Source organism: Oncorhynchus masou, chromosome 15 (assembly GCF_036934945.1).
Source record: "Oncorhynchus masou masou isolate Uvic2021 chromosome 15, UVic_Omas_1.1, whole genome shotgun sequence".
In the NCBI taxonomy this organism is placed as follows: Eukaryota; Metazoa; Chordata; class Actinopteri; order Salmoniformes; family Salmonidae; genus Oncorhynchus; species Oncorhynchus masou.
Window position 1 is genome coordinate 9,545,360 of NC_088226.1, and position 26,451 is coordinate 9,571,810.

At 43.7% G+C, this 26,451-nt stretch overlaps 1 protein-coding gene across 1 annotated transcript; it reads right to left on the reverse strand.

The window, feature by feature from the left end:
* Nucleotides 1-1,546: 1,546 nt before the first annotated feature.
* Nucleotides 1,547-25,566, reverse strand: LOC135555549 (trinucleotide repeat-containing gene 6B protein-like). The gene is given in 24 exon segments (XM_064988074.1): nt 1,547-3,231; nt 3,234-3,328; nt 3,570-3,709; nt 4,153-4,223; nt 4,417-4,632; nt 4,793-4,885; nt 8,064-8,207; nt 8,336-8,503; nt 8,634-8,786; nt 9,100-9,298; nt 9,494-9,592; nt 9,792-9,941; nt 10,175-10,309; nt 10,560-10,718; nt 17,115-17,183; nt 17,498-17,560; nt 17,692-17,876; nt 17,962-18,117; nt 18,204-19,488; nt 19,491-20,797; nt 21,001-21,360; nt 23,284-23,305; nt 23,576-23,663; nt 25,251-25,566. Coding segments are annotated over 23 exon segments (5,772 nt in total). The 5' UTR covers nt 23,633-23,663; nt 25,251-25,566; the 3' UTR covers nt 1,547-2,785.
* Nucleotides 25,567-26,451: the final 885 nt, after the last annotated feature.

Sequence of the window (26,451 nt, forward strand, 5' to 3'; positions counted from 1 at the left end):
CATTAATTGAGAGTCAGGTGAACTACTGTTCGGTGGTCTGGGGAAATGCATCATCAAGTGAAGTTAGGAAACTGCAGAATGCACAGAATAAAGCAGCAAGGATTGTTTTAAGGTGGCGATATGGTTATTCTGTTGCAGTCATGCGCAAAGTTCTTGGTTGGTCATCAATCGATAAGATAACTGAAAGGAACATGCATATATTATTTAATAATATACATAATTTAAAACAGCCAAGTTCTATTCACAACGGTATTCAGTTGGTAAGAGACAGACATTCCGTAAATACTAGGAATAGATTGTCCACCATCTATGCGTTGTCCAGACAGAAAACATAAATAGGAAAAATAACATTTTCATTTAGAGCAATAAAGAAATGGAATAAATTAACTGAGCAAACCAGAAACCTTTCATTGTATAAATTTAAACATTTTAAAACAATTTAAATATAATACATAGAAATGTTGTGGGACTATAGTAGATGAAGAATCAATATTTTTTTAGATTGAGTATTTATTGGGTCATTATGTTAGTATATTATGTATGTTTGTAATAGTGTATTATATGTGGAAATGTGTTCATATTTTAAATTGTATTTTAATGTTTAAGGACTCTTGGAAGATTAGTCCAAATGGGGACTAAAAGAGATCCAATCAAATCAAAATCAAATCTCCATAGTCCTGCACCCTGGAGTTTAGACACAAGCAGCAGAAGTGAAAGAACAGCGGAGGTCACCATAAGGTACCTCTAGATCCTGATGGTTTTGCACAGTGATGGGCAACTGGCAGCCCCCCCCCCCTTTTGTGGAACTCAGTTGGGGTCTAAACTTGATGTTGAAAGTCAGAATAGTAGAACACACACGGTGCAATTTCCAAATTTGGTAGTGCATCAAGTTTTTTTTCTTGTTCAGTCAGTCACTCAATTAGCCCAATTAATCAGCTAACATTTTTCAGATTGGTAAATTAGTCTAGCCAGCTATCTAAACTTGTAGTAATCATGGTCAAATTACCGACAGGGGGTTCCCCATTGTATTTTTGAATATGAGTGATTAACAAAATCAAACATTCTCTCCACCCTATGGCAAAATTAGTAAAATTGCAGGAACTGTGTTATAAAATTGTTACATCTTCTCCCCGCCCCATAGCAATATGTTTTGTTCGTAAGGTGGGATGCCCAACAAAATTCCCCAATTGATTAGGGCTGTCTCTGACTGCACGTGTGGACCCGCAAGCCACGAGTACAGATTTTTTTGTGGCCCCCACCCCCATCAAAGTTGCCCATCTCTGGTTTTTCACATACAGGATTTAAATACTCCATACTGTCATACTAATTGCACCGCAAATGATAGCTCAGTGGAGCAGTGCATGCTTCTTACAGGCTGTGTGGCTTGTACAGTAAATTGGTTAAGATGGCATAGCAGATGGACACCGGCTTATTTGAGTGTGTGCGCGAGGTGGAGTGGACACAGGAACCCGTGTGTGAACGGTGTTGGGACACCTGAAGAGACCATTCTGTATAGATGGACAATTCTCAATGACCACAAGACAAGTAGAAGCCAATACTTTCATCTTTATTAGTAATCTTGTTCTCTGTTTAAATAAATTTATTTGTAAAATCTCAAAACGAAACACTGAACAGGAGTGTTAAAGCCTGTCTTAATTTAAAACGATACACAACAAAACATATAAACACACGGTAACTCTTTTCTGTGTCTTGTAAACAACCCCCCACCACTCCACAGTTTGATAAGATTTGGCATGTCCTTTTTCTCAATACATATGCCTTCAGCTCTTTGTATCATTAAAATTTATTATTGCAGTTCGGACAATAAAAAAGACAGTCTGCAAAAAAAATAATCTTAAAATGAGAAAAAAAAACTAAGCATTTAGTGCCAATGTTCTTGAACACAGTCAGCAGTATACCGAATGTACTCAAAACAGATTTTTAGACCTTCTGTAAGCAGCCTCGCACACTAATCATGACAGGCAGTAACATACACACTACATTATCCTCACATTCACGCACAGGGGTTTATCACTTGGTCTCCTTCTCACACGCACACACACAGTATCCCACTCTCTGAGAAATGCAATGTTCCCTCATACTGCCAGAGTTTCAACAATTATCATAGTAACAGTAACAAACGTGATTGAGAGAAAAACAACAGTAGGAGGTCAGCATTTGAAAGGAACAATTACATTTCAGTATTCCACTGTTCAAAATAAAAACAACCATACAAAACAGAAACTAACATACACAATAAGATAGTTGTCATCAATCAGAGCGGTGTGTTTGCACATGTTTTGATTCAGTCTCCATAAGGGGCATGAATGGAAACTGCAGGTTGTCCTGCATCACATAGTTTTCCTATATGATGCGAGTAATGCTGTTACAGTGCCCATCTGTCCAAAGGCTAGTTTGTATTTGGTGTGTGCATGTCCATGTAAGTCTGTCATCAAATCACCTACTAAGCACAATGCAATCCAGCCAGTCTCTCAGACCGACAGACTAATTTTTCAGGTTCAAGTCTAGCAGTTGAAATCTTCATCTGTGGAAAAAGGCCTTACACGTCTAACAGTCCCTGCATTTGTTTATAGAATAGCTTAAGTCTGGCCATGAGAATGTGTGTAAGCATGTCTCACATTTCTGCTTGTGTGTTTACGTGGATATATTTAGTCATTTATATATGTATGTGTGTGTTTACGTGGTTATATTTAGTCACTTATATATATGTATTTGTGTTTCCCAGTGTGTCGTGTGTCTAAATATATACTTATGTGAAGGTGTGTCAGATGGAGTCAGCCCCTCCTCCCAGCAGGTCACCAGGCAACAGGGCAGCTGGGCTGCCCATTTGGTGCCTGTCCTCCATTTGGGGTGCACCCCACAAGCTGCTGCTGGAGTAACCTGGGGTCACCCCACCCCAGAGCCCAGACCTCCCTGCCTCTACCCGTCCCACCCCACCCCCTACCCCCTTGGCGCTCCACTGAGCAAAAATACCAAGCCCAGGACCTTGGGCTGAGGTGGCCTCCGGAGAGCTGCCCGTACCATCCAAACTTTGCCAGCCGGAGCTGGAAGGCCCCACACTACCCAGAACCCCTCCTCCACCGCTGTTTCCACCCAAATTGTTTCCTGCTCCAATTGCTGCTCGTTCACTCCCCGGGGAGCCCCCTCCGCTGTTGCCCACCACTGTGTGCGTTCCTGACGAGCCCTGGGCCGCCCCTGCCCCTGGGCTGGCCCCTCCGCACCTCCAACCTGGGAATGTGCAAAATAGCGAGCCACTTCCTCCTCACTCACAAACTCTGCCAGGATTGTGGTGTTCCCCAGAACACACCTGGAGAAAACAAAATATGTCAGTGTCCTTTAGTAAAACAGGTGAAGTAGTAGAAATTGTACTAACTGAATGGCCATCAGGCTCCAATTCAGCATTAAAGGTAACATAAAAAATAAAAATAAAAAACATGCTGCATGGAGCTAACATTAGGACGAATTTGTAAATATTTAATTACAGTCATTTAGCATTACACTAGGCAGCAGCACAGCGTTTGTTAGTATGTAGAGGGGTAGAAGCATACATGTGCAGTGCACCCTGGGCCTTGGCTGCTTCCTGACGTGTGCTGTAACGAATCAGGGCGCTGCCCTGGGTCAGGCCGAGATGAAAGGTCAGCAGGGGGCCGTGCTGCATACAGATAGTCCGTAGTGTGGAACCGTCAATCTGTAGGAGAACAAAAAAAACTTAGTGGGATACCAGTGTGTCTGTGGTGGGGAAGTGTGAGACTGTAAAAGGGTGGGCAGTGGAATTAAACATTTCCCCATTCTGTTTTTCCCTTAGCAGCCCTTTCATGCCAACTTCATTCATGCAATCCTTAATTGATTAAATGGATCAGCCAACTTCACAATCCAATTACACTTGGGTCACGCATGACACCGGCTCACTTGCATAGGATACACTGAAGGTGAATGCTGATGAAGAAGAAATTCACACCCACCTCTCTCTCAATGGCCATTTTATTTAATAGCTGTGATAAATTCCACTTCGATGATGGGTCAGAAAACATAAAATTCCAAATCACCCACAACATAATCCATAGCCCCCCCATTCCCTCCCTGCTCATAGGTGCTAGTGCTAACGTATTTATCAATTCTCTCCATCTGTACCTGAGGGGTGAGATTGCTGAGCAGTAGCCAGCAGCTGCCTCTGGAGGCCACACCATCATTCCACGCTGAGCCTACGGAGGAGAGAAAGAGGGCAGTCAGAAACAAAGGGTAGTCTTTCAATCTTTTTCTGTTGTAAAGCCAGTATCTAATAAATATCTTACTACAATGAGTTCTGAAAACCCAACAGCTATAAATGGTTTTGTATCAAGTTAGCCAGGAAACAGTTAAAATCACTACAGGGTTGATTCAGATATGTAATATTACCTGTCCCAAATCTTGAATCTTGACTGCCCCCGCCCTCTCCCCAGCCCCTGGTCAAACGCGGGGCTCCGCTGCCCCATAGGGATGTCGAGGCCAGTTTCTGACTGGTCAGTCCAGGAGGGGGGCGTGGCAGCTGGGAACTGATGCGACTGGTCTTCCACGGCTTATTGTGTCCAATGGGCTCTGGGGGCCAGCTGGGTTTGTAGTCAGAGTACTTTGCTGAGGAAACAAGCACAACTTTCAACAGACCAAAATAAATGACCAAGGGAAACAGCTAATTTCAATATATCATCAATTTACAGAGCTTTGGTTAGCAGCTCATTCTCTCAAATATTAGACAAGACCTTAACGCTGTTCATATATTAGAGAATGTCACTACCTGTGCTGTGTGCATTGCCAAGGGGGTTGTCTGAGGCACTGTAGGGCCAGGCACCTGGTGAAGGCAGCAAGGTGTTGAGGGAGGGGTTTGGCCCTGCAACAGAGAGATAGGATGTGTCAAGAGCCACTTCCTCCTCACTCACAAACTCTGCCAGGATTGTAGTGTTCCCCAGAACACAAGGGAAACATAGCTCATTTCAATCAATTTACAGAGCTTTGGTTAGCAGCTCAGTCTCAACTATTGGACTAGACCTTAAAGTTGTTCATATCAGAGAATGACGCTACCTGTGCTGTTGCATCCCCAGTTGTGGGGATGCGAACTCCCTCGCTGCTCATATACACCCCTTTTAAAGCAGATTAATATGCTTCATTTGAAGAAGTTATTTGACCACTTTAGTTGTGATACAAACCTTATTAAAACATTTTCACAAGTGATAATTTAAAACTGATAGGCTAACTTTGTCAATAGGGTTGCACATTTTGGGGAATATATACAAATTAATATTAATACCATTGAAACGTGTGTCATGACGTGGCCCTTTCTGGGTATAGATCGTGGCATCCCTCTCTTTCGCTCTCCTACATACATGTTCTGTTATCTCAGGTCATACATTCCTTGAGGAGACTCCTGTCCATGCAGTATATAGAGAGAGAGCTTCACAGTAGAACAAATGAATTTCTTCTACATCACAGAAAAATATCCATGTTTTGGAGAATGCGTAAACAGTCGGTGGAGAAGCCAGCTACGACCCGGTCTGTTTTGTTTCATGTTTGTGACCCCATGAAAGACAATACAGCCACATTACCATAACTCTGTTTATACATTATAAACATGAGACTAACGTGAGGTAAGGAATATTTCATTAACTAGAAGACTTCAGATAAAATACCTTTTTAACTTTGTAATCTGAAGATTATCCTTGGTGCCCCAACTTCCTAGTTAATTACATTTACATGATTAGTTTAATCACGTAATAATAATTAGAGAATTGATTTGATAAAATAAGTCTTCAATCTAATGGATATATTTACCATATAATATGGAGACAGAAACAAACCTTACCATTAGTAGACAATTGTAAATTATTAAATCCTTTCAATAGAATTACAAATGTTTTAGTTACGAATTGAAGTTGAATTCAATGAATTGACTCTTCACATGGGATGTTTTCACTGAACAAAAGGGAATATTGAATGATCCCCAATGATCCATTGCATCTCCCAAAAACATTTTCAACATTCATCTGTAAAATTATAGTCTAGAAACTAAAGCTTTGGTTGTCTTCCTCTCAGGCTTCCATGTCTTCTTCCCAGACCTCCTCAATGTCCACCTCTTGAACAGACTGAGGCCTCATCTTCACTGTCACTTTCCAACCTTGTGGATGGCTCATTGTCAGGTTCAAAAAGCCTCAAATTTGCCCGGATGGCCACCAATTTTTCAACCATTGTATTGGTCAGCCTGTTGAGTACTTTGGTGTGCATGTTCCCAAACAAGGACCAGTTGCGCTCTGAGGAGGCTAATATTAGTCAGATTTGGAGGATGGTGGAGGCAACAGGGGAAAAAGCCTCAGATCCACAAAGTCCCTTCCACCAGGTGGCTGATGAAATGTTGGCACAACTGCCATATTGAATCTCCATCCCAAAGCCCTTGCTTGGAAGTGTACTTCGTCAGAATGCCAAGAACCTCTCTCTCATCCAGGCCAAGGTAGTGATGACACCGTAGGCCTTGTTGATCTCTGCAACAGACCGGATGCTCTTGCCAGCATACTTGGGCTCCAACATGTACGCTGCGGCGTGTATGGGCTTCTGGCAGAAGTCTTCACGCTTTTTGAAGCATTTCAGAACTGCAGTTTCCTCTGCTTGGAGAAACAGTGAAACAGTACCTATTTTTTTGGTACTGCCCTGGAGAGGTGTATGCTGGGCGAAGGACATTCAGAAATCTCTTCCAATAGACATTGCCTTTGAGCATCAGAGGTGAACCAGTTGCATACACAGCTCCAGCAAGACATTCATCAGCATCTCTGACTACATTCCTCCATTGAGTCAAAAAACCTGATTCCAGGAGGACCATGAGCTGTTGCTATCGTTAAGATGTCTGATTTGTCATTTTCACCTCGAATAGAAGTAGAGGTACTTTTGTCAGAGGTTGCTTGTTGTGAGCAGTGAGGGAACTTTATGCACTTGGCCAAATTATTCTTCATCTGTTGCATTCTTCACATATAATTTGGCACAGTACTTGCAAATGTACACAGCTTTTCCTTCTACATTAGCTGCAGTGAAATGTCTCCACACATCAGATAGTGCCTGTGGCATTTTCCTGTAAAGATTAGAAAAAAAAGAAAAAAAGAGTAAATAAAAACATACTATTTATCTGTACACAGAATTGTTAAGCAGTTAGATTAAACAACTCCTTAGTAAGATAAATGGTTTAAAATGAAACATATGGAAACAGGTGAATTAACACTCCCCAGTTAACAGGCTCAAGCAAACTAAAATCCACATGGAAACACAAACTAACTAGCAGGAATTGCTAACAAGTTAGAAATAATTTAAACACTTTGCTATAGGCTACTACTTACTAGTTAATAAAAAATCATGTATGTCATAAAATATATCCACCCCAACCAGTACAGTAATGAAAACTTACCAGAAAGCATGTAGTCCTTGGCTCAGACAGTGTAGTAGTGTGGGTTCAACAGAATCTCATTAGTGTGCAAGATCTTGAGAATCAGCTCTACATGTGATGGAAGAATGCACTGTGCATGCAGAGGGTTGCAATTCCATTGAATTGGGGATAGTTTAACCAAAATATGCCACAAGACCTACAATTGCCTTATATGTATCCTACAAAAAAAAAGGTTCACTGTTATAAGCTAACTTTTTTGACGAATGTAAGCAAAATTCCAGGGCTCAACTTCCCACGGAAAATGTCCAGAAATTTACAGAAGCTTTGCAACCCTAATTGTCCCCCCATCAGACTATTCTTGATTTAATCTGGTCTTTACATATTCTAAATAACATATATTGGTGAAATTTGTTTTGATTTAGAACGGACCATTGCACCTGTACCAAAACAGGGGCAGCGGGATAAAAAAATAATTTTAAAAAGTAATCTATGCACTTCAATAGCAAATGGAGGATGCTTTTCCCACCAGGCAGTTTGACTGCCCTCGTGACCGCCAGTAATACGGTCACTGCAACAGCCCAAGGTGTGCCAAAAGGTTTAATCTCATTCAATACTTATACAGAAGCAGTGATTAAACAGTGAGTACCTGTATTGTCTCGCAGTAACTGGTGGTCAGAGTCACTGAGGCTGGAGGGTCCATGGGAGCCCAGCACACTGCCAGGGGTCATGTACGGGTCCGACTCCGGGTCGGCACTCTGGATGCCTTTCCAGGGCACTCCAGGCTGGAACTCTGTCACCACAGAAAACACAGGGAAGACTACTGAGCCTGGCAATATTGACATTTTTTGCAACTACAATGTTTCATATGTGCATTTCAAAATTGTGCATTAGGAACTTGGGGTACTGAAAGCAGTTTACCTGGGGGCCAGCTGGATGTCCCAGTCATTGTGCCCATCTTGCTTCCAGGGGTACGGTGCCAGTTGTCAGAAGGGCCCTGAGGGGTCATTCCCAACCCATCAACTCCGAGCAACTCATACTGTGAATATGGGGAGCCCTCTCGAACTTTCATGGGCATGGGTAAAGGACCTGCAATAGCACACAAGACAAAAACAGAAATACAAATCATTTGTCAGTTTGACATGGCATTTCCTCTTATGGCTTTATATTGGTATGATTATTCATGTAATTAGCAAGACATTGGATTTTAATGACTCACCATTCTTGTGATGGGCTGTATCTGGGGGAGAGGGGGCCGGAGAGTGACCCTCCATCATCCATTTGAAGCGGGACTGCTGCCCTCCTCCATCCTTCACTCCCCCCACCATGGAGCCCAGCTCCAGCCCAGACAGATTGCCTCCGGGAGCAAGACCTGATATAACAGAAAAAACATGGTCAGATGGTTCATTCACTGCAGTCATGAGCAAAGATGGCTGTGTTGATAAAACTTGGGCCAGTGTAATCCCCCTGAAATCGAACATCACGGAATAGCTGCTAGGTGATTTAAATGAAAGACTTTCGTCACGGCAACAGTGATATACGAGCTACTGTTTACACAAATTAGTTGGATATGATTTCGTAATGGTTTGCCTTTGACGTCATACTGAGTAGACTGCTCTAAACTGACAGATTGGACTGAAATGTGTTAGAGAGATAATAATGAAGACCAAACCTAAGCAACTTACCAGAGTACATAGCCTGTGTTTTGGCATGAAGATCTGACAAGGGCCCACCCATACCAGGGTGAGGCATCGAGTCTGCCATCGGCTGTTTTGGTGCCCCTCCAAGAGATGGGGACAGTTTGGAGCTCCCAATGCCTCCGCCTACCACTCCCTGTTGTTGTTGCTGTCTCTGTTGTTGCAGAATAGCCATGATCCTAGCCAGCTATGGTGACATAGGGTAAGAGAAAAGACTGAAAAATATGTACACAAACACTGCATCAAGAGACTAAAGACAAGCTGGCTAGAAAGCTACTACATACTGAAAGTCTAGCACAACTACTGCATCTAATATTTAAATTAGTCCGAACTGCTATAGGTATAGTGATAAGGCGCTACACTACTATGGGACGTTCAGTACCTGCTGTGGATCAGTCTGCTGGCGTATAGGCTGGGGCAACTTCCTCTGGTTCTGCAGGAGCTGCTGCTGCTGCTGTTGCTGCAGAAGGAGCTGACAAGCCTGGGGGGGGGGGTTGGCAGGCACAAAGTAGTTTTACTTTCTATTCCACTGAGAGAGCTAGTGTAGTAGCAGTTTTACAGTTGCAATTACTTGATATCCAATCAATACAAGATCATTTGAATTACTGAGCAATTTTGAAAATTGTGATAAACGGTTCAGACGGCCTGAACAACGACATCGAGGCGGAGACGATATTTACCAGGTGGAATTGCTGCACATGAGGGTAAATGTTACTAAGCACGGCAAGTTGCTGTGGCGAGAGCTGAGGTGGGAACACCCCTCCTCCGACACCTACTCCTCCAACACTGCTGCCAGGAGAGGGTATCTGCTTTAGCATGGGACCCGGCACCTGTGACGTGAAAAAAGTGTATTAGCATTGTGGACACTGGAGAAAGAAAAATGCTCTCTGGATATAGAATGTAGAGTTCTGTTAGACAACATGGCCAATATTCCAAAATGGTAGTCTAAAGACAAGCTAGAAAATATATTCTTATTGACTTTTGGAGCACCTGCTCATACCCAACGTGGAACAACTTTCTAAATAAACATTAATATTCACGAGGTACAACACAGGCAACGTACCTGCGCAGACAAGAATTGATGAGGGACTTGTCCGCGTAACCCTTGGGAGGGGTTCATGGGATGCATCCCAGACTGGCGTATTCCCCGAGACGGAGGCATCCCACCGCTGCCACCAAATAAACCATGACCACCCATCTGGAACGAAATACAGAAGAGTACAGTTAAAAATGAAAAAATGATAAAAAGGAACAGTGAGAGCTGATAAAATGAAAATATCTATAAAGTTAGTTGACAAAAAAAGCTAGTTGATGTTAGCTGGCTAGCTAATGATAGGGTCAACATATCTAGCCTCCTCCACCTAGGCCAATCGACAGACCATGCAAACACTGCTTAGCACAGCTTCAAGGACACCTTGAACCGCTTGACAGGAGTATGACTCACTTACCTTGTCACTGTAAGGTCCCATGTCTCCAGGCCCCATGTCTTTGGAACTGGGCATACGGTAGCCTCCGCCACCTCTTCCTCCTCTCCGCATTTCACAGCTGTAGTCGTTCATCCCTCTCTTATCTCCTTCCAACTTTTTATCAAGACTCAAGTCCTCGCCCTATTAAAAGAGTAGTTAAGCGTCAGTTTTTACTCAAAGTAAGAGTGATCAAAGACTTAGTAGTCACGATCTGGTTAACCATTACTACAAACACTTATGTTTTAGCGTTATTTAAAACCTCTTCAGAATATCATCTTGAGAATCTATGCTACCTAGCTAGTTCCAGTTGGCTAACGTTTGCTACTAGACAAGCTAGCATGTAATTACATTCCAAATCATGGTGAGATACTATGTGCATCCACTAATAAGAAACCATATAAATTAATGCCAAAAACTGAAACGCCTCTACTCCTGTGTGTTTGGTGGAGTATGGGAACCGTGCGCACATCTACTGTATGCGGTGCTCATTTCACCCCGGAGGACTTCGATGGCTTAGTATAACCAGTGGAAGGCAGGATTCACAATGAAACCAGGTGTTGTGCCGAGCGTTGTTTGTGAAGCCTGCAAGCTCTATTTCAGGGTTCCCCAACTGGTGGCCTTATTTGGGGCAAGTTCTGTGTGCAAATAATTAAAAAAATGTCTATGGTTTATTGTTGGACATAAGACTATAAAAACACCAATAAATAAGTTAAGTGATTTTTAAATTTTGGAAATCTGTTCCAAGTATTCCTAGGCATAATAAAAAGACTGATTGTATAAAAATGTAAGCAAGGTTTGAAATGAGTGTTTTAGTCAAACATATCGGTTTGGGCTTATCGTGGATCATTTGCAGACTACAAATGATTTGTAATTATCAGCCAGCATTATACCACCCTGCATACCACTGCCTCTGAGGTCATTTACGATCCCATGGCACTTATCATAGGGGTGTTAACCCCAGTGTCCTGGCTAAATTACCAATCTGGCCCTCAAACCATCACGGTCAACTAACAATCCCCAGTTCACAATTGGCTCATTCCTCCCCACTGTAACTATTCCCCAGGTCGTTGCTGTAAATGAGAATGTGTTCAGTCAATTTACCTGGTAAAATAAATAAAAAAATATGTTCCGGCCCCCCAGACCGTCCTGCTGCTCTATTTCCTACTGGTACATCGAGTGTCAGCAGTGATGAGATAAACCGTGTCAATGTGGATTTACCGCACTATAAATCACTATTGGATTAGCATGCAGACTCTCCCTCTCCTTGGCTCTTTGGTAGCTAACTCAGCCGTAAATTGTTAAGTCTCCGCTCCCTTTATATCTCCTGGCTTTTTTTGTGTGTGGGTTCCTCCCTGTGCTAGACTAGTTGTTCTCTGGCTTACTACTTAGCCATGTCGACAGTGGTGATTGGCTAGCTAGCAGGCTAACATAAAATTATCTGGCTTGCTAAGGTAAATGGTCAGATGGCATTATGTTTTTCCAAAATTATGATTTACTTTAATGTAGCTGTAAGGTGTTGACAGCAACTGGCTGACTCGAGCAGTGCTAAACAATGGTCCCTCTAAACTGTGCACATGCCACACAGCTCCCTGGGACTTCCACACGGGAATATCAACCCACAGAGAGATGCACAAGATTGAGCTTCACTGCTCTAGAAAGTTCAGTGGTCACCATCCGGTCAATCATGATCGACCAGTTGATCGTAAAGGGATTCCTAGTCGATCACCAAATAAAAACCTAACGATTAAGCAATGTGTTCCTATTTTTACCACTGTTGGCGGTAGGCACACCCAAATCAGCTGCCCTGTGCACCGGGTAGGTGAACTGTTGCCATTTTGAACCATTTCATGTTTCTTCAGGCACAATCTCTGCCTTCCCGGTGGGCCCAGAGAGAAAAGTGCACTATACGTCTGCCACTGGCCAATCGGATGGCTCAGATGACCATGTTTGCAGTAACGTAGCAGGCATAAAAGGAAGCTACAGCAAAGTTGATACTACGAGTTTTCAAAACCATGACCAGAGAGACCCAACGAATATAGCAAAGAGTTTATGAGTGGGTTCAAGTTTAACTCAGCGCTGTCAACACTTAGAAGCCACGAAATGAGAGTTCATCCAATTTCCACTCAGTGCTACAACATGCACTGCAGCAGTAATGAATGAGTAGGGAAGTAGCTATAGAGAGCTGCGTTATTATTAGCGTCTTTGGTAGTTTTAAAAGACTAATATTTCCCTTTCTCTGTTCATAGGAGTAATATGTATTTGTGCAATAATGCGGTGGAATTCGAGTTTTGCAATCAGCTGGAAGACCGTGTCCCTTTTTGGTCAGTGGAGGAAAGGGAGACCCAAGGGATGTTAAGAGGCAGTCTCTGTAAGCTGCTCCTCCCTCCGCTGAGACTTAACATCAGATGCCGGCCCCATAAGAACAGTAAACTAAAAAGCTAATTATTAAATGTGTGCTCACGCAGCCATGTCTCACAAGTAATACAACAATGGATCTATTACCAGTGTGATCATATAGCCTACATCAAACTTTGAAATATATATATATATTTTCTAATGGCCCGAACAAAAATGCATTGGCAGGGCAATTCAAGCAAAGCTAATGTGGTGATAACGTATTGGGCCTATAGCTTACTGCACAAACATCAGCTTATATTTTGACTCAGAAAAGGTTGGTGTACACTGTTCTAGAGTTTCTTGTTAACACCATCAACGTATTCCTTTACTATGGCAAGTATGATCAAATCAATGCAATATTAGCCACTTTCAATGTAACATACCAAAACAAAAACTATGCAAGAAATGTTAATGTAGGCAGAACGCATTGGAGTAGAATTCGATTGCATTGACACTCACTACTCAGCCCGTACGCTACACAGCCCGGTGCGGCATAAACATATCAGGGCTGCAGTAGCTCTATATGCAAATAGTCCATTGCCATATATGGATCTGTGCCATTTACTTTGAACTGGACTGTGTTTGATAGGGTTGGTTTGAGATCAAAGCGAGAGCTGCATGTTTTTTATAACACCTTTATTTTACAAGGTAGGCTAGTTGAGAACAAGTTCTCATTTACAACTGCGACCTGGCCAAGAAAGCAAAGCGACAACAGAGTTACACATGGAATAAACAAGCATCCAGTCAATAATACAATCAAGTTTAAGTCTATATAAAAGTGTGTGCAAATGAGGTAAGGGAGGTAGGCAATAAACTGGCCATAGTGGCAAAATAATTACAATTTAGCAATTAAACATGAGTGAAAGATGTGCAAGTAGAAATACTGGGGTGCAAAGGAGCAAATAAATAAATAATAACAGTATGAGGATGAGGTAGTTGGATGGGATATGTACAGGTGCAATTATCTGTGAGCTGCTCTGACAGCTGGTGCTTAAAGTTAGTGAGGGAAATATGGATCTCCAGCTTCAGTGATTTTTGCAATTCATTCAAAGTCATTGGCAGCAGAGAACTGGAAGGAAAGGCGGCCAAATTAGGAATTGGCTTTGGGGGTGACCAGTGAAATATACCTGCTGGAGCGCTTGCTACGGTTGGGTGCTGCTATGGTGACCAGTGAGCTGAGATAAGGCGGGGCTTTACCTAGCATAGACTTATAGATGACCTGGAGCCAGTGGGTTTGGCGATGAATATGAAGCGAGGGCATATCACCAAGAGCATACAGGTCGCAGTGGTGGGTAGTAAATGGGGCTCTGGTGACAAAACGGATGGCACTGTGATAGACTGCATCCAGTTTGCTGAGCAGAGTGTTTGTGGCTATTTTGTAAATGACATCGCCGAAGTCGAGGATCGGTAGGATAGTCAGTTTTATGAGGGTATGTTTGACAGCATTAGTGAAGTAGGCTTTGTTGCGAAATAGGAAGCCGATTTTAGATGCAATTTGGATTGGGGATGCTTAATGTGACCTCTTTGAACCACCCCTCCCAGATCTGGGATAATTGTCATCAGCAACGCTGAATAGCATAGCGCAACAGTCAAATAATATTACTAGAAAACATTCATATTCACGAAAAAACAAGTGCGATATAGGGGCGGCAGGGAAGCCTAGTGGTTAGAGCGTTGGACTAGTAACCGGAAGGTTGCAAGTTCAAACACCCGAGCTGACAAGGTACAAATCTGTCGTTCTGCCCCTGAACAGGCAGTTAACCCACTGTTCCTAGGCCGTCATTGAAAATAAGAATTTTTTCTTAACCGACTTGCCTGGTTAAATAAAGGTAAAATAAAATAGGAAAACACAGCTTAGCCATTTATTAATCACCCTGTCGTCTCAGATTTTGAAATGATGCTTTACAGCAAAAGCAATCCAAGCGTTTGTTTAAGTTTATCAATAGCCTAGCATAGCATTATGTACACTTAGCATCAGGAAGCTTGGTCACGAAAATCAGAAAAGGAATCAAATTAACCGTTTACCTTCGATGATCTTCGGATGTTTTCACTCACGAGACTCCCAGTTCCACAGCAAATATTCCTTTTGTTCCATAAAGATTATTTGTATACCCAAAATACCGACGTTTGTTTGTCGCGTTATGTTCAGAAATCCACAGGAAAGAGCGGTCACGACAACGCAGACGGAAATTCCAAAGTCTTCATGTCCACATAAACATGTCAAACGTTTTTTTAATAATCATTCCTCAGGTAGTTTAAAATAAATAAATAAATATATATATATATATATATGATAATATATCAACCGAGTGTGTAGCTTTTTCCATAACAGCGGGAGGAACAATGGCCGTCTTACTCAATTGCTCACCAACTCATTCTGAGAGCCCCCACCTGTCCACTTACGCAATGTGGTCCTTCACGCTCAGTTTTCAAAATAAAAGCCTGAAACTGTGTCTAAAGACTGTTGACACCTTAGGGACAGAAAAAAGAATCTGGTTGATATCCCTTTAAATGCGCAATAGGGATGCATAAGAACAGAGAGATTTCAAAAACAGGGGCACTTCCTGATTGGATTTTCCTCAGGTTTTAGCCTGAAATATCAGTTCTGTTTAACTCAGACAAAATTGACAGTTTTGGAAACTTTAGAGTGTTTTCTATCCTAATCTGTAAATTCTATGCATATTCTAGCATCTGGTCCTGAGAAATAGGCCGTTTACTTTGGGAACGTTATTTTTCCAAACGTAAAAATAGTCCCCCCTAGCTTCAAGATTAATGTGAGTTTAGTCTCACCAGACACCTAGGTATTTGTAGTTGTCCACATCGTCTAAGTCAGAACCGCCCAGAGTAGTGACGCTGGACAGATGGCAGCGATCGGTTAAAGAGCATGCATTTAGTTTAACTTGCATTTAAGAGCAGTTAGAGGCCACGGAAGGAGAGTAGTACGGCATTGAAGCTCATTTGGAGGTTAGTTAACACAGTGTCCAAAGAAGGGCCAGAAGTATACAGAATGGTGTCGTCTGCATAGAGGTGGATCAGAGCATCACCAGCAGCAAGAGCGACATCATTCATGTATACAGAGAAAAGAGTAGGCCCGAGAATTTAACCCTGTGGCACCCCCATAGAGACTGCCAGAGACCCAGACAATAGGGCCTCCGATTTGACACACTGAACTCTGAGAAGTAGTTGGTGAACCAGGTGAGGCAGTCATTTGAGAAGCCAAGGCTGTCGAGTCTGCCGATAAGAATGTGGTGATTGACAAAGTCCAAAGCCACCATAATTTGCAAATACACTCATTCAAAATCCTACAATGTGATTTTCTGGATTTTTTTTCTAATTTTGTCTGTCATAGTTGAATTGTACATATGATGAAAATTACAGGCCTCTCATCTTTTTAAGTGGGAGAACTTGCACAATTGGTGACTGACTAAATGTGTATATTGGTTCCTAACTTCCCTGAAAAGTTGCATTTTGCGGGGGCTATTTGATGCTAATGCCGTACGCCACAGGATGTTTTTGTGCTGGTTAATGTTAGTCAGAACTGGAGTGAACCACAGGCTATATCTGTTCCTGGTTCTAAATTATTTGAATGGGGCATAAAAAAATAACGTTGCGTTTAGAAAAGTGTTTTTTCCTGGATCACACAGTCTTCATAAATGGACATTTTGGGTATACAAGGACCGATTTAATCGAGAAAAAAAAAGACCCAATTGTGATGTTTATGGGACATATAGGAGTGCCAACAAAGAAGCTCAAAGGTAATGAATGTTTTATATTTTATTTCTGCGTTTTGTGTAGCGCCGGCTACGCTAATTCTTTTGTTTACGTCCCCTTCAGGTATTTCGGGGTGTTGCATGATATCAGATAATAGCTTCTCATGCTTTCGCCGAAAAGCATTTTAAAAATCTGACTTGTTGGCTAGATTCACAACGAGTGTAGCTTGAATTGAGTACCCTGCATGTGTGTTTTAATGAACGTTTGAGTTTTAACGAGTACTATTAGCATTTGGCGTAGCGCATTTGCATTTATTGTTGGCAAGGTGGGACGCTAGCGCGTCGGGTTGCCCAGAGAGGTTAAGCATGTCCCAGTTTAGGTCACCTAACGACACCAGCTCTGAAGAAAGCTGGTGGGCAATCAACTCACATATGTTGTCCAGGGCACAGCTGGAGTCAGTAGGTGGTCTATAGCAAGGTGCAACAGTGAGACTTGTTTCTGGAAAGGTGAATTTAAAAAAAGTAGAAGCTCAAATTGTTTGGGTACAGACCTGGATAGTAAGACATAACTCTGCATGCTAACTCAGCCCCCTTTGGCAGTTCTATCTTGTCAGAAAATGTTATAGTTGGGGATGGAAATTTCAGGGTTTTTGGTGGCCTTCCTAAGCCAGGATTCAACTAGGACATCCGGGTTGCAGAGTGTGCTAAAGCAGTGATTTAAAAAAAACTTAGGGAGGAGGCTTCTAATGTTAACATGCATGAAAATATATTCGTCACCATCCTTTCTTCCGAGACATAATTAATAGGGCTTACCATGAGTCCCATATTTTGGAATTGTCGTGTCATTGGGTTCATCCAGTTCTCTCCACCTCCACCCTTTAGGGAATAAACAGAAACATGCAATGTAGCTAAACATAATCCCTCAATCAGAAAGATGTCCTTTCATAGTTCCACAGCGTAGGATATAGAAACAAAATTGAGCAAGCAGACCCTAACCACAAAAATACCTTGATGTTGCCTCTCTTTCCCCCGGGGCCTTGCCCCCAGCCACCAGAGTTGTAGTTGCTGCTGGTCTGTGAGCTTGTGCTGTTCCAAACTCCACCAACGTCCTCCTCCTCATCCCAACTGGAGTGTCGAGAGGCTGGAACTGGGCCCTCTCCTTTGCCCCAGCTCTCTTGCACAGACTTTGAACCTATGGGATATGCAAAAATTGGTCATGCAATGTCCTGAGGAGTAACACATTTGCTTTACAATGAAAGCTCCTTGAAGTGTCTTACCAGATTTAGATGAGGGGTTTCCCCAACCAGCAGTTTTGCTTGAGTTATCTGGGTCTCCCCAGCCAGATGGTGCATCAGAAGTCTGCCCCCAGGAAGCAGTGCCATTATCCACAGATTGTCCAACGAGGTTGCCACCGCCTCCCCACATACCTGGGCCTGGTAATACAAAGAATATCAGATTAAAGAATCTGCCAGAAATGCCAGTTGTTGGCCTTCGAAGGAATAAATCGGTCATAGCTTACCCATTCCAGGTGCATTGCCAGGGTTTGAGTCCCGGTTAGCTGGGATCGCATGCTGTCTCCTTGGTGGTGGCTGTTGTACGGATGTAGGTGTACCCTGTTGAGTTTGGCCTTGAAGTGGTGGTGGCTGACCAGAGGGGGCACTGTTTTTATCCCACAGGTTCACATTCTTGCTGTTGTAGCAGGTGGGATCGCCCCAGGCTGAAGTGCCATCATCAATCTCCATCTTGCGGATGATGGACTGAGGGGAGGGCTCCTCCCACCCGCTGGGCTCAGGGGCCTCAGCAGGCCCAACAGGGATCTGAGGGATGGGGCCAGCATTCCAGCCCGAGTTTTGGTTCTGATTCTGGGTGGGAGGACCTCCTGACCTGCACAAGACTCCTGGTGGCTGTTGGGTTTGTGATTGGTGTTGCTGTTGATTTGGGGCTTTCAATGTTGCCGCTTGGCTGTTTGGTATCTGTGGTGAATGCGGCTTCATGCACCAGTCCTGGTGCGGTTTGCCGCCCATGTCCCCTCCACTTCCCCAACTCCTCTGTGGGCCTCCCTCATCTATGTTACCCCAAGATCCTTTGTCCGTGTTGCCTTCACCTCTGCCCCTCCCTTCCCCCCAGCCTCCACTGACTGTCTTGGGTTCACGCTGCGCCCAGTTGCCTCCCCCTCTTTGTCCCCATCCGCCTTCCTCCCTACCCATCTCTTTCCAACCCCCTGCAGTCCCCTTCTCCTCCTGACCACCTCCCCAGCTACTCCCTCTTCCGCCACCCTGTTCTCCGAAATCTCTCCAGTTACTTCCTCCGCCTCCTCTGCGGTCTCTCCCCTCCTGCTCTTCACTGCCCCAGCCTTTGCCATGGCTCTCTGAAGTACTGACGTCACCCCAGGCTCCACTAGTCTTTCCCTGGCTGCCATCAATATCTTTCACTGGCATCCTGGAGGGAGCTGAATTCTGCATGTTGGATGGTGGAGCACAATTTGACTCGTCATCCCAGCCGCCCTTTGAAGGTACAGGGCCAGGACCAGTGATCATAGTAGGCATATGGGCCCCAGCAGATGGATCAGTAGTCATTGTGCGGTTGCTTGCGGGGTAAGTAGATGCCCGACCAGTAGAACTAACAGCTTGAGATGGAAATGCAGGGGAACTGCTTCCCTCATTTGGACTTTCTGCTCCTGTATCCAGGTCCCAGGCCACATTCTGCTGTACCTGGATCTGCCCCCATCCAGTGTTAGACAGCACCCTGGGATCCAGGTCCGACCGGCTGAGCATGCTCTGTAAGGCCACTTCAGGGTTGGGGGTGGGTTGCTGGAGCGGTGGCGGTAATGCTCATGGTTCCGATTGTGACTCCCAGCTCTGGACCCTCCTCCACTGGAGGATGAGGGGTCTCCACTTCCTCTGCCACCTTGACCTGCCCATTCCCCCACAGCATCACCCCCTTTCTGATTGTCCCAAGCTGTTGTCATAGTAGCAAATGTTGGTGAGGCAGAATCCTGGGATATGCCGCCACCACCACCGCTACCTCCACTGCTGCTCTCGCCTCCACCGCTACTTCCTATTGCTGGGTTGCTGGAACCCCTGACATCTGTCGACCCCTGTGTACCGCCCCAACCCTCCTCTGTAGCCCCATCCCATGCTCCCTGAGATACCACTGGGGTATTTGAGCTAACATCATTTCCCCTGACCCACTCCTCATCTCCTGCCAACCCAGCTTTCTCCTCCCCCTGAGCTGCATCTCCCCCTACTCTGTCCCACCCATCAGTCTTAGAGGCACCTGTGTTGAGGTTAGAGGGGGGAGGCAAAGCTCTCCATGAAGAGGAAGAGGTTGTGGAGGAGGATGACGAGGCAGAGAGATGCTCGCGCCCTCCAACAACCCCACTGTCCACAAGGTCTCTGCCTCCTTGATTTGGTCCTTCTCCAAGCTCCGGCCCCAATCCCCCCCAGTCCCCATGGAGATGTTCTCCATCCCTGGCAGGCATTTCATGGAGTTGGTGCTGATAGCTAGCTTGATTCACAGAGGAGAGTGGATGAGTATGGGTGGTACTGGCAGAGAAGGATGTTGTGATGGATGAGGGCACAACTTCGGTGGTAGCTGCACCAACCCCTGTCGTTCCATCCTGCACAAGGGCAGGCCAGGCTGAAGGGTTGGCATTAGGGTTGAAGTTGGCACCAGGAATTCCACTGAGAGGGCTCTCCTGAGTCCCAGGAAGAAAGGAGACTTTGGAATTGTTGAGCACTGGCCCCTCTGTTGTTGCTGTTGCGGCCACTCCAATTCCAGGCTGACTGGAAGAGCCCCACACGACACCAGACAGGACACATTCAGTGAGTGACGAGGGGGAAGAGTGGGGTGTGGAGGGACTGTCTGAACTCCCAGCTCTTGCTCCTCCTGTCCTCAGATGCTGTTGGGTGCATTTGTCAGTCCGTGAGGCACTACTGTTGTTGGGGCCATCCAGCTCTGCTCCCTCGGTACCCACTCTATCCCCACCCACAATGCTGGGCCACTCTTCAAGGTCACTCTTATCCACTATCACCTTCTCCCAGCCCTGAGAAGGGGGCTGGCTGCCAGAGCCCACCCCCCATGTGGAATTTGCATAAGTTGAAGAAGCAGCAACTGAAGATGAGGGTGAAGAGTGAGGGGGTGAAGGAGAAGGTGAACCCAGATTGGGATCTGTAGATAATGAGCAAACATACTTTGGTAACTTGAGGACCATGTTAAGAAGATTAAAACAGCACGTTAATTACACTTGGACAAATATTAATTTAGCTGCTGACTTCAGATCCAAACCACATCCTTTCATTTCAATGTTGACCCACCTGTGGATCCAGATGTGGTTGCATTGGGGGCATCTCCCTGTGAAAGAGGGGGTGCGTCTCCCCTACCGCTCACTCCCCCGAGCAGCATGCAGGACAGTGGTGGCTGGCCCCTCTTCAGAAGCACTTTGTGGTCCTGCTGGCAGCGGAATCGTGGGGGCACCTCTCTGGGCATATAGCGCTGAGTTCCGGTGGGGGGCTGTCCGTTGGCCACAGCCGCCCGGTTTGCATTGTTCCCACCCGGAGGAACAGCGAACCCAGCTGCAGGGCAGGGGGACGATGGTGGAGTGGGGCCAGGGCTGGGAGACACAGAGCCAGGAGTGGCTAGTGACTGCGTGGAGCTGGCCTTGGTTGATTCTGGCACTTAAGGAAAATGAAACAAATGAACCAAGTCAATAAAGTCAAAGCTGGAATGCATCCTAATCATAATGTTATGTAACATAATATAAACTTTGCCTTTTCCTCTCTCATCGTTATCTTGTTTGATGAAAGGAAGGAGTGTTACAGATGTACAGTAGCAGTCAAAAGTATGGACACTCCTACTCATTCCAGGGTTTTGCTTTATTTTTACTATTAACTACATTGTAGAATAACAGTGAAGGCATCAAAACGAAGAAATAAACACATGGAATCATGTAGAAACAAAAAAATAAATTAGATATTTTTATATTGGAGATTCTACGTTTTTTCCCCCCCTTTACCTTTATTTAACTAGGCAAGTCAGTTAAGAACAAATTCTTATTTTCAATGACAGCCTAAGAACAGTGGGTTAACTGCCTTGTTCAGGGGAAGAACAGATTTTTACCTTGTCAGCCCGGGGATTCAATCTTGCAACCTTCCGGTTACTAGTCCAACGCTCTAACCACTAGGCTAACCACTAGGCTACCTGACGCCAAAGTAGCCACCCTTTGCGCAAAGCTATCATCATGGAATTCTCTCAACCAGCTTCATGAGGTAGTGACCTGAAATTAATAGGTGTGTTAGTTATTTTGTGGAATTTCTTTCCTTCTTAATACATTTGAGCCAATCAGTTGTGACAAGGTAGGGGTGGTATACAAAAGATGGTCTTTCACCAAATAAGGCTAAGTCCATATTATGGCAGGAACAGTTCAAATAAGCAAAGAGAAATGCCAGTCCACTGTTACTTTAAGACATGGTCAGTCAATAAGGAACATTAAGAATATTTAAGTGTAGTCAAAAACGATCAAGCGCTATGATGAAACTGGTTCTATTGAGGACTGCCAGCATTACCTCTGCTGCAGAGAATAATTTCATTAGAGTTAACTGTACCTCAGATTGCAGCCCAAAGAGGAGGAGACTGTGTGAATCCAGCCTTCATGGTCGACTTGCTGCAAAGAAACCGGCGCACAATTGGCCCAGTGTCGTCCGGGTTAGGCAGTCATTGTAAATAAGAACTTGTTTTTAACTGACTTGCCTAGTTAAATAATAATGAATATATAATTTTTTTTTTTTTTTAAAAAAAAAAAAGTACTAAAGGACACCAATAAGAAGAAGAGACTTGCTTGGGCCAAGAAACACGAGCAATAGACATTAGACCGGTGGAAATCTGTCCTTTGGTCTGGAGTCCAAATTTGAGATTTTTGGTTCCAACTGCCGTGGCTTTGTGAGACGCAGAGTAGGTGAACGGATGATCTCCACATGCGTGGTTCCCACCGTGCATCATGGTGGTGATGTGATGGTGCTTTTCTGGTGACGTTGATTTATTTCAAATTCAAGGCACACTTAACCAGCATGGCTACCACAGCAATACGCAATCACATCTGGTTTGTGGGACTCTTGTTTTTTTTAACAGGACAATGACCCAAAACACACCTACAGGCTGTGTAAGGGCTATTTGACCAAGACGGAGAGTGATGAAGTGCTGCATCAGATGATCTGGCCTCCACAATCACCTGACCTCAACCCAATTGGGATGGTTTGGGATGAGTTGGACCTCAGAGTGAAGGAAAAGCAGCCAACAAGTGCTTAGCATGTGGGAAATCCTTCAAGACTGTTGGAAAAGCATTTCAGGTGAAGCTGGTTGAGAGAATGTCAAGTGTGCAAAGCTGTTAGATGCAAAGGGTGGCTACTTTGAAGAACCTAAAATATAAATGATATTCTGATTTGTTTAACACTTTGATTACTAAATGATTCCATGAGTTATTTCAGAGTTGACGTCTTCACTATTATTCTACAACTTAGAAAAATAAAAATCCTTGAATGAGTAGGTGTCCAAACTTTTGACTGGTACTGTATATACAGAACAAAAGAAAACAAAAAAATTACCTTTGACTTTTTGTTCAGTCACCTGAAAGTAGAGAAGACCGTCAGTGCCATGAAACAGACAATACATTATTGTAATGAATGTCAAGTGCTAATACCGCAAGCAACTATGGTGCGCAAGCCAAGTAAATCATTATTGCTGTCACGACTAAAACACAGCCAGAACAGTGTGGCTCTGATTTTCAATGGGCCATAAAACTGGATCAAACACCAGACAATTCTGTTTTGAGGAACATACCAGAGCACTCTGAATTATGTAGGCCTCATTTCCAGATGAAAAGTGGATATTATATACCTTCTGGGAAGCTTCCCTTTTCTTTTTATCCTCTTTCTTCTTTTTCTTGTCTTCCATGAACTGCTGTTCCCTTTCCTGATTCTCCTATCTGGACACATTTAAATGGATGTGGGCATTGACATTTGGCGATAGGCATCAACATCAAGTTACATACATTTCCTGCGACTTGCCTAAAACGTTTTATCAACAGTTTATTAAAATGAACTCTTACACAATTAGTTAATATTGTCAGAACTATAGTATTAAGCAGACAACCTTGGCAACAATCTGTGGTAGCCACCCTGAATTATTCATTTTCAAGCAAAAGATTACAACTCCAAACATGTAACACATGCACATCAACAGAGAGGAAATGTAAGACTGGGCAATACCTGACTGGTAGATAAAAGAACCCGTTGGCTGGTAGAAATATTTAATTGTCACGTAGGTCAAGGCCTAGCGAGCTAATAGAGATGGCGAGAAAGTGAGTGTGTGCAAGATAGAGCGAGCTAGTTGGCTAGATGGGGTCAGGTATCACGGGGTGGCATTTCGTTTTAGTCCCCCTGTTTGACTCAGCTTTACAAAAGCGCTCCACTGAAAACGCTAGTAAGCTGAAAATGTGGGGTCTTTTGAGTGTATGTAAGGGAAATGTAAACAAAGCAAGTTTGTGCTATGGGAGGCATTTTAGCAATTTGGACAAGAGCTTGTCCAAATTGCGAAGTAGTAGTCTAGTCTGTAAATACAATTTAAGGACAGCAGTCAAATTAAGCCGCTCAAAATGGTCAGATTAAGAACTAGCTAGCAAGCAATATAATGTTCGTTTTTACTATAACTATTTATTGACTAGTTAAACTTATATGTGGATCTATACGCGGCATTTCATGAAAAACAATTCCCATAACAGCTAACGTTACATTATGCTAGCTAGTGTCACTTAATACAAATCAGCTAGCAGAAGCTTGCCTGGTGGTATCGCGCTGACGTTTGCCAAGGCCTATTCCAGCCTCGAGCTCGAGCACAGAGTAGCCCCAAACTGGACACCCGGTGGCGTTGGACTTGAAAAAAAACCGGACGAAACAGACTCCGCGAGAATAAAGTCACGTAACGACACAAAACGTGTGTTAACATATCTAGCTAAATTGTCAAAATAGTATTGACATTAACTAGCTGCAAGATAGCGCTTTCGTGCGAGCGAATTTGACGTCGTTAACTGCCGCTCAAAAGGTAAAGCCTAGTAGGGAACACGACGTACAGCTGCCGGCTTGCTAACCAGCTCCCAAAGCTAAGCTCCATACATAGTTTTAAAAAAAACAATCCATACATATCGGTCACACATATATATATATATATACTGTTGATTAGTTGAGTACTCCGCGGTAATCGAAAATAGTTAATAGCAATGTTAAATTGAATTGATTGCGTTTCTCAAATTATTCATGCATGCACACACACACACACACACACACAATACTGCTTCATAACATTACTTGTCTGTACAATCAACTGTCGCTTTTGGACTGAAGTGACAAGGCCAAAGAAGCTACGATAAAACTTCAGTGACGTTCTCTGTAGCTAACTTAGCTGACTGACGTTAGCTGTCGCTTATAACTTAACATGGATAGAAGAAAAAAAATTGTACACACAATTTACAACATTGTAATGAACAACTTAACGTTACATCGTTTTAGTTACTCACCTCAGGAATCAAACATAAAGTACTTTGTGAAATTCTTGCAGACCTATTTAGCTAAAGCTAGTTTAGCAATCTAACGGTAGTTCAAGCCTAAACCAAATAAGAAATAACATCACCAAAAGGCTAAATGTTAACAATCGAGAAATTCAGTTAACGTATATCCCTTCGTACGAATGTAGTTTTCGCTGTAAACTACACATGTATAACCTCTTGGTGGTTGCAAAGCGCTGTGAGGTCGGTTAGTTTACTATCGGCCATTTTGCTTCTCTGTGCAGCTTGTGTTGTTGACCAGAGGGAGGGGGGCTGAATGGATATCTGCACTCTGCAGCAAGGGGGCGTATTCTCGCCCAAGCGTGACGTCATTTACATCCAATTAGCCAGAGTGTTATCAGAGATGACACTTCTCGAGTTTGGTAGAAAAAGTTGTAAGCCAAAGCAACAGTACAGAGGACCATAACTACAGTGGAAACTGAACAACCTCTACCATAAACTCACTGAATTTACACATTGCAAAACAAAAACTCATCAACAACCTAGTCCTTTCTCATTTTTGGTTTACTGTCAGCACCTGAATGAGATAATAATAAGTATTATCAATGCATTCCCCCTCTTCTCTTCATCATACCTTTTCCAGAACACAATGTATTATCTATATCATAAGACTGACCTCAAAATCCCAGCCTGATTTGACTGCTTATTTATACCCTGTTGTTATGTAACATTTCCAGCATGTTGTTGTTTTTCTCTTTTGTTGCCTAGTGGCGTCCGCATGCATCCCAGACGGAACAGTTCGTGAATATATTACGATGACATTTTGTGACGTTTTTGTTTGTTTTGGACTTGTTTTTTTTTTCAGCAGTTCGGGCACACCATTTTTCTCTTGAGGCAAGCGGAAGTCGGTCGATGAAGTCTACGCCCCCTCGTCGGCGATTGGTCAACAGTAGGGATACTTCAATGAAGTGCTGTCTCAAAGAGAAACTAGGAAAGTCACTTGAGAAATACTGCACCAAATATCATAGTTAAATGCAAAATCCCGCGACTAAAATCTCTTTTGCAAAAACGTCAACATTAATGAAAAATCTATTGAGTTATGCGGTGTTCGAAACAACTGGTAACTCGGAAATCTCCTACTTCCGACTTCGGTCCGTTGGAAACAACTGGGAACTCGGAAAAACGAGCTGCTACGGGAAAATCGATTTGAACG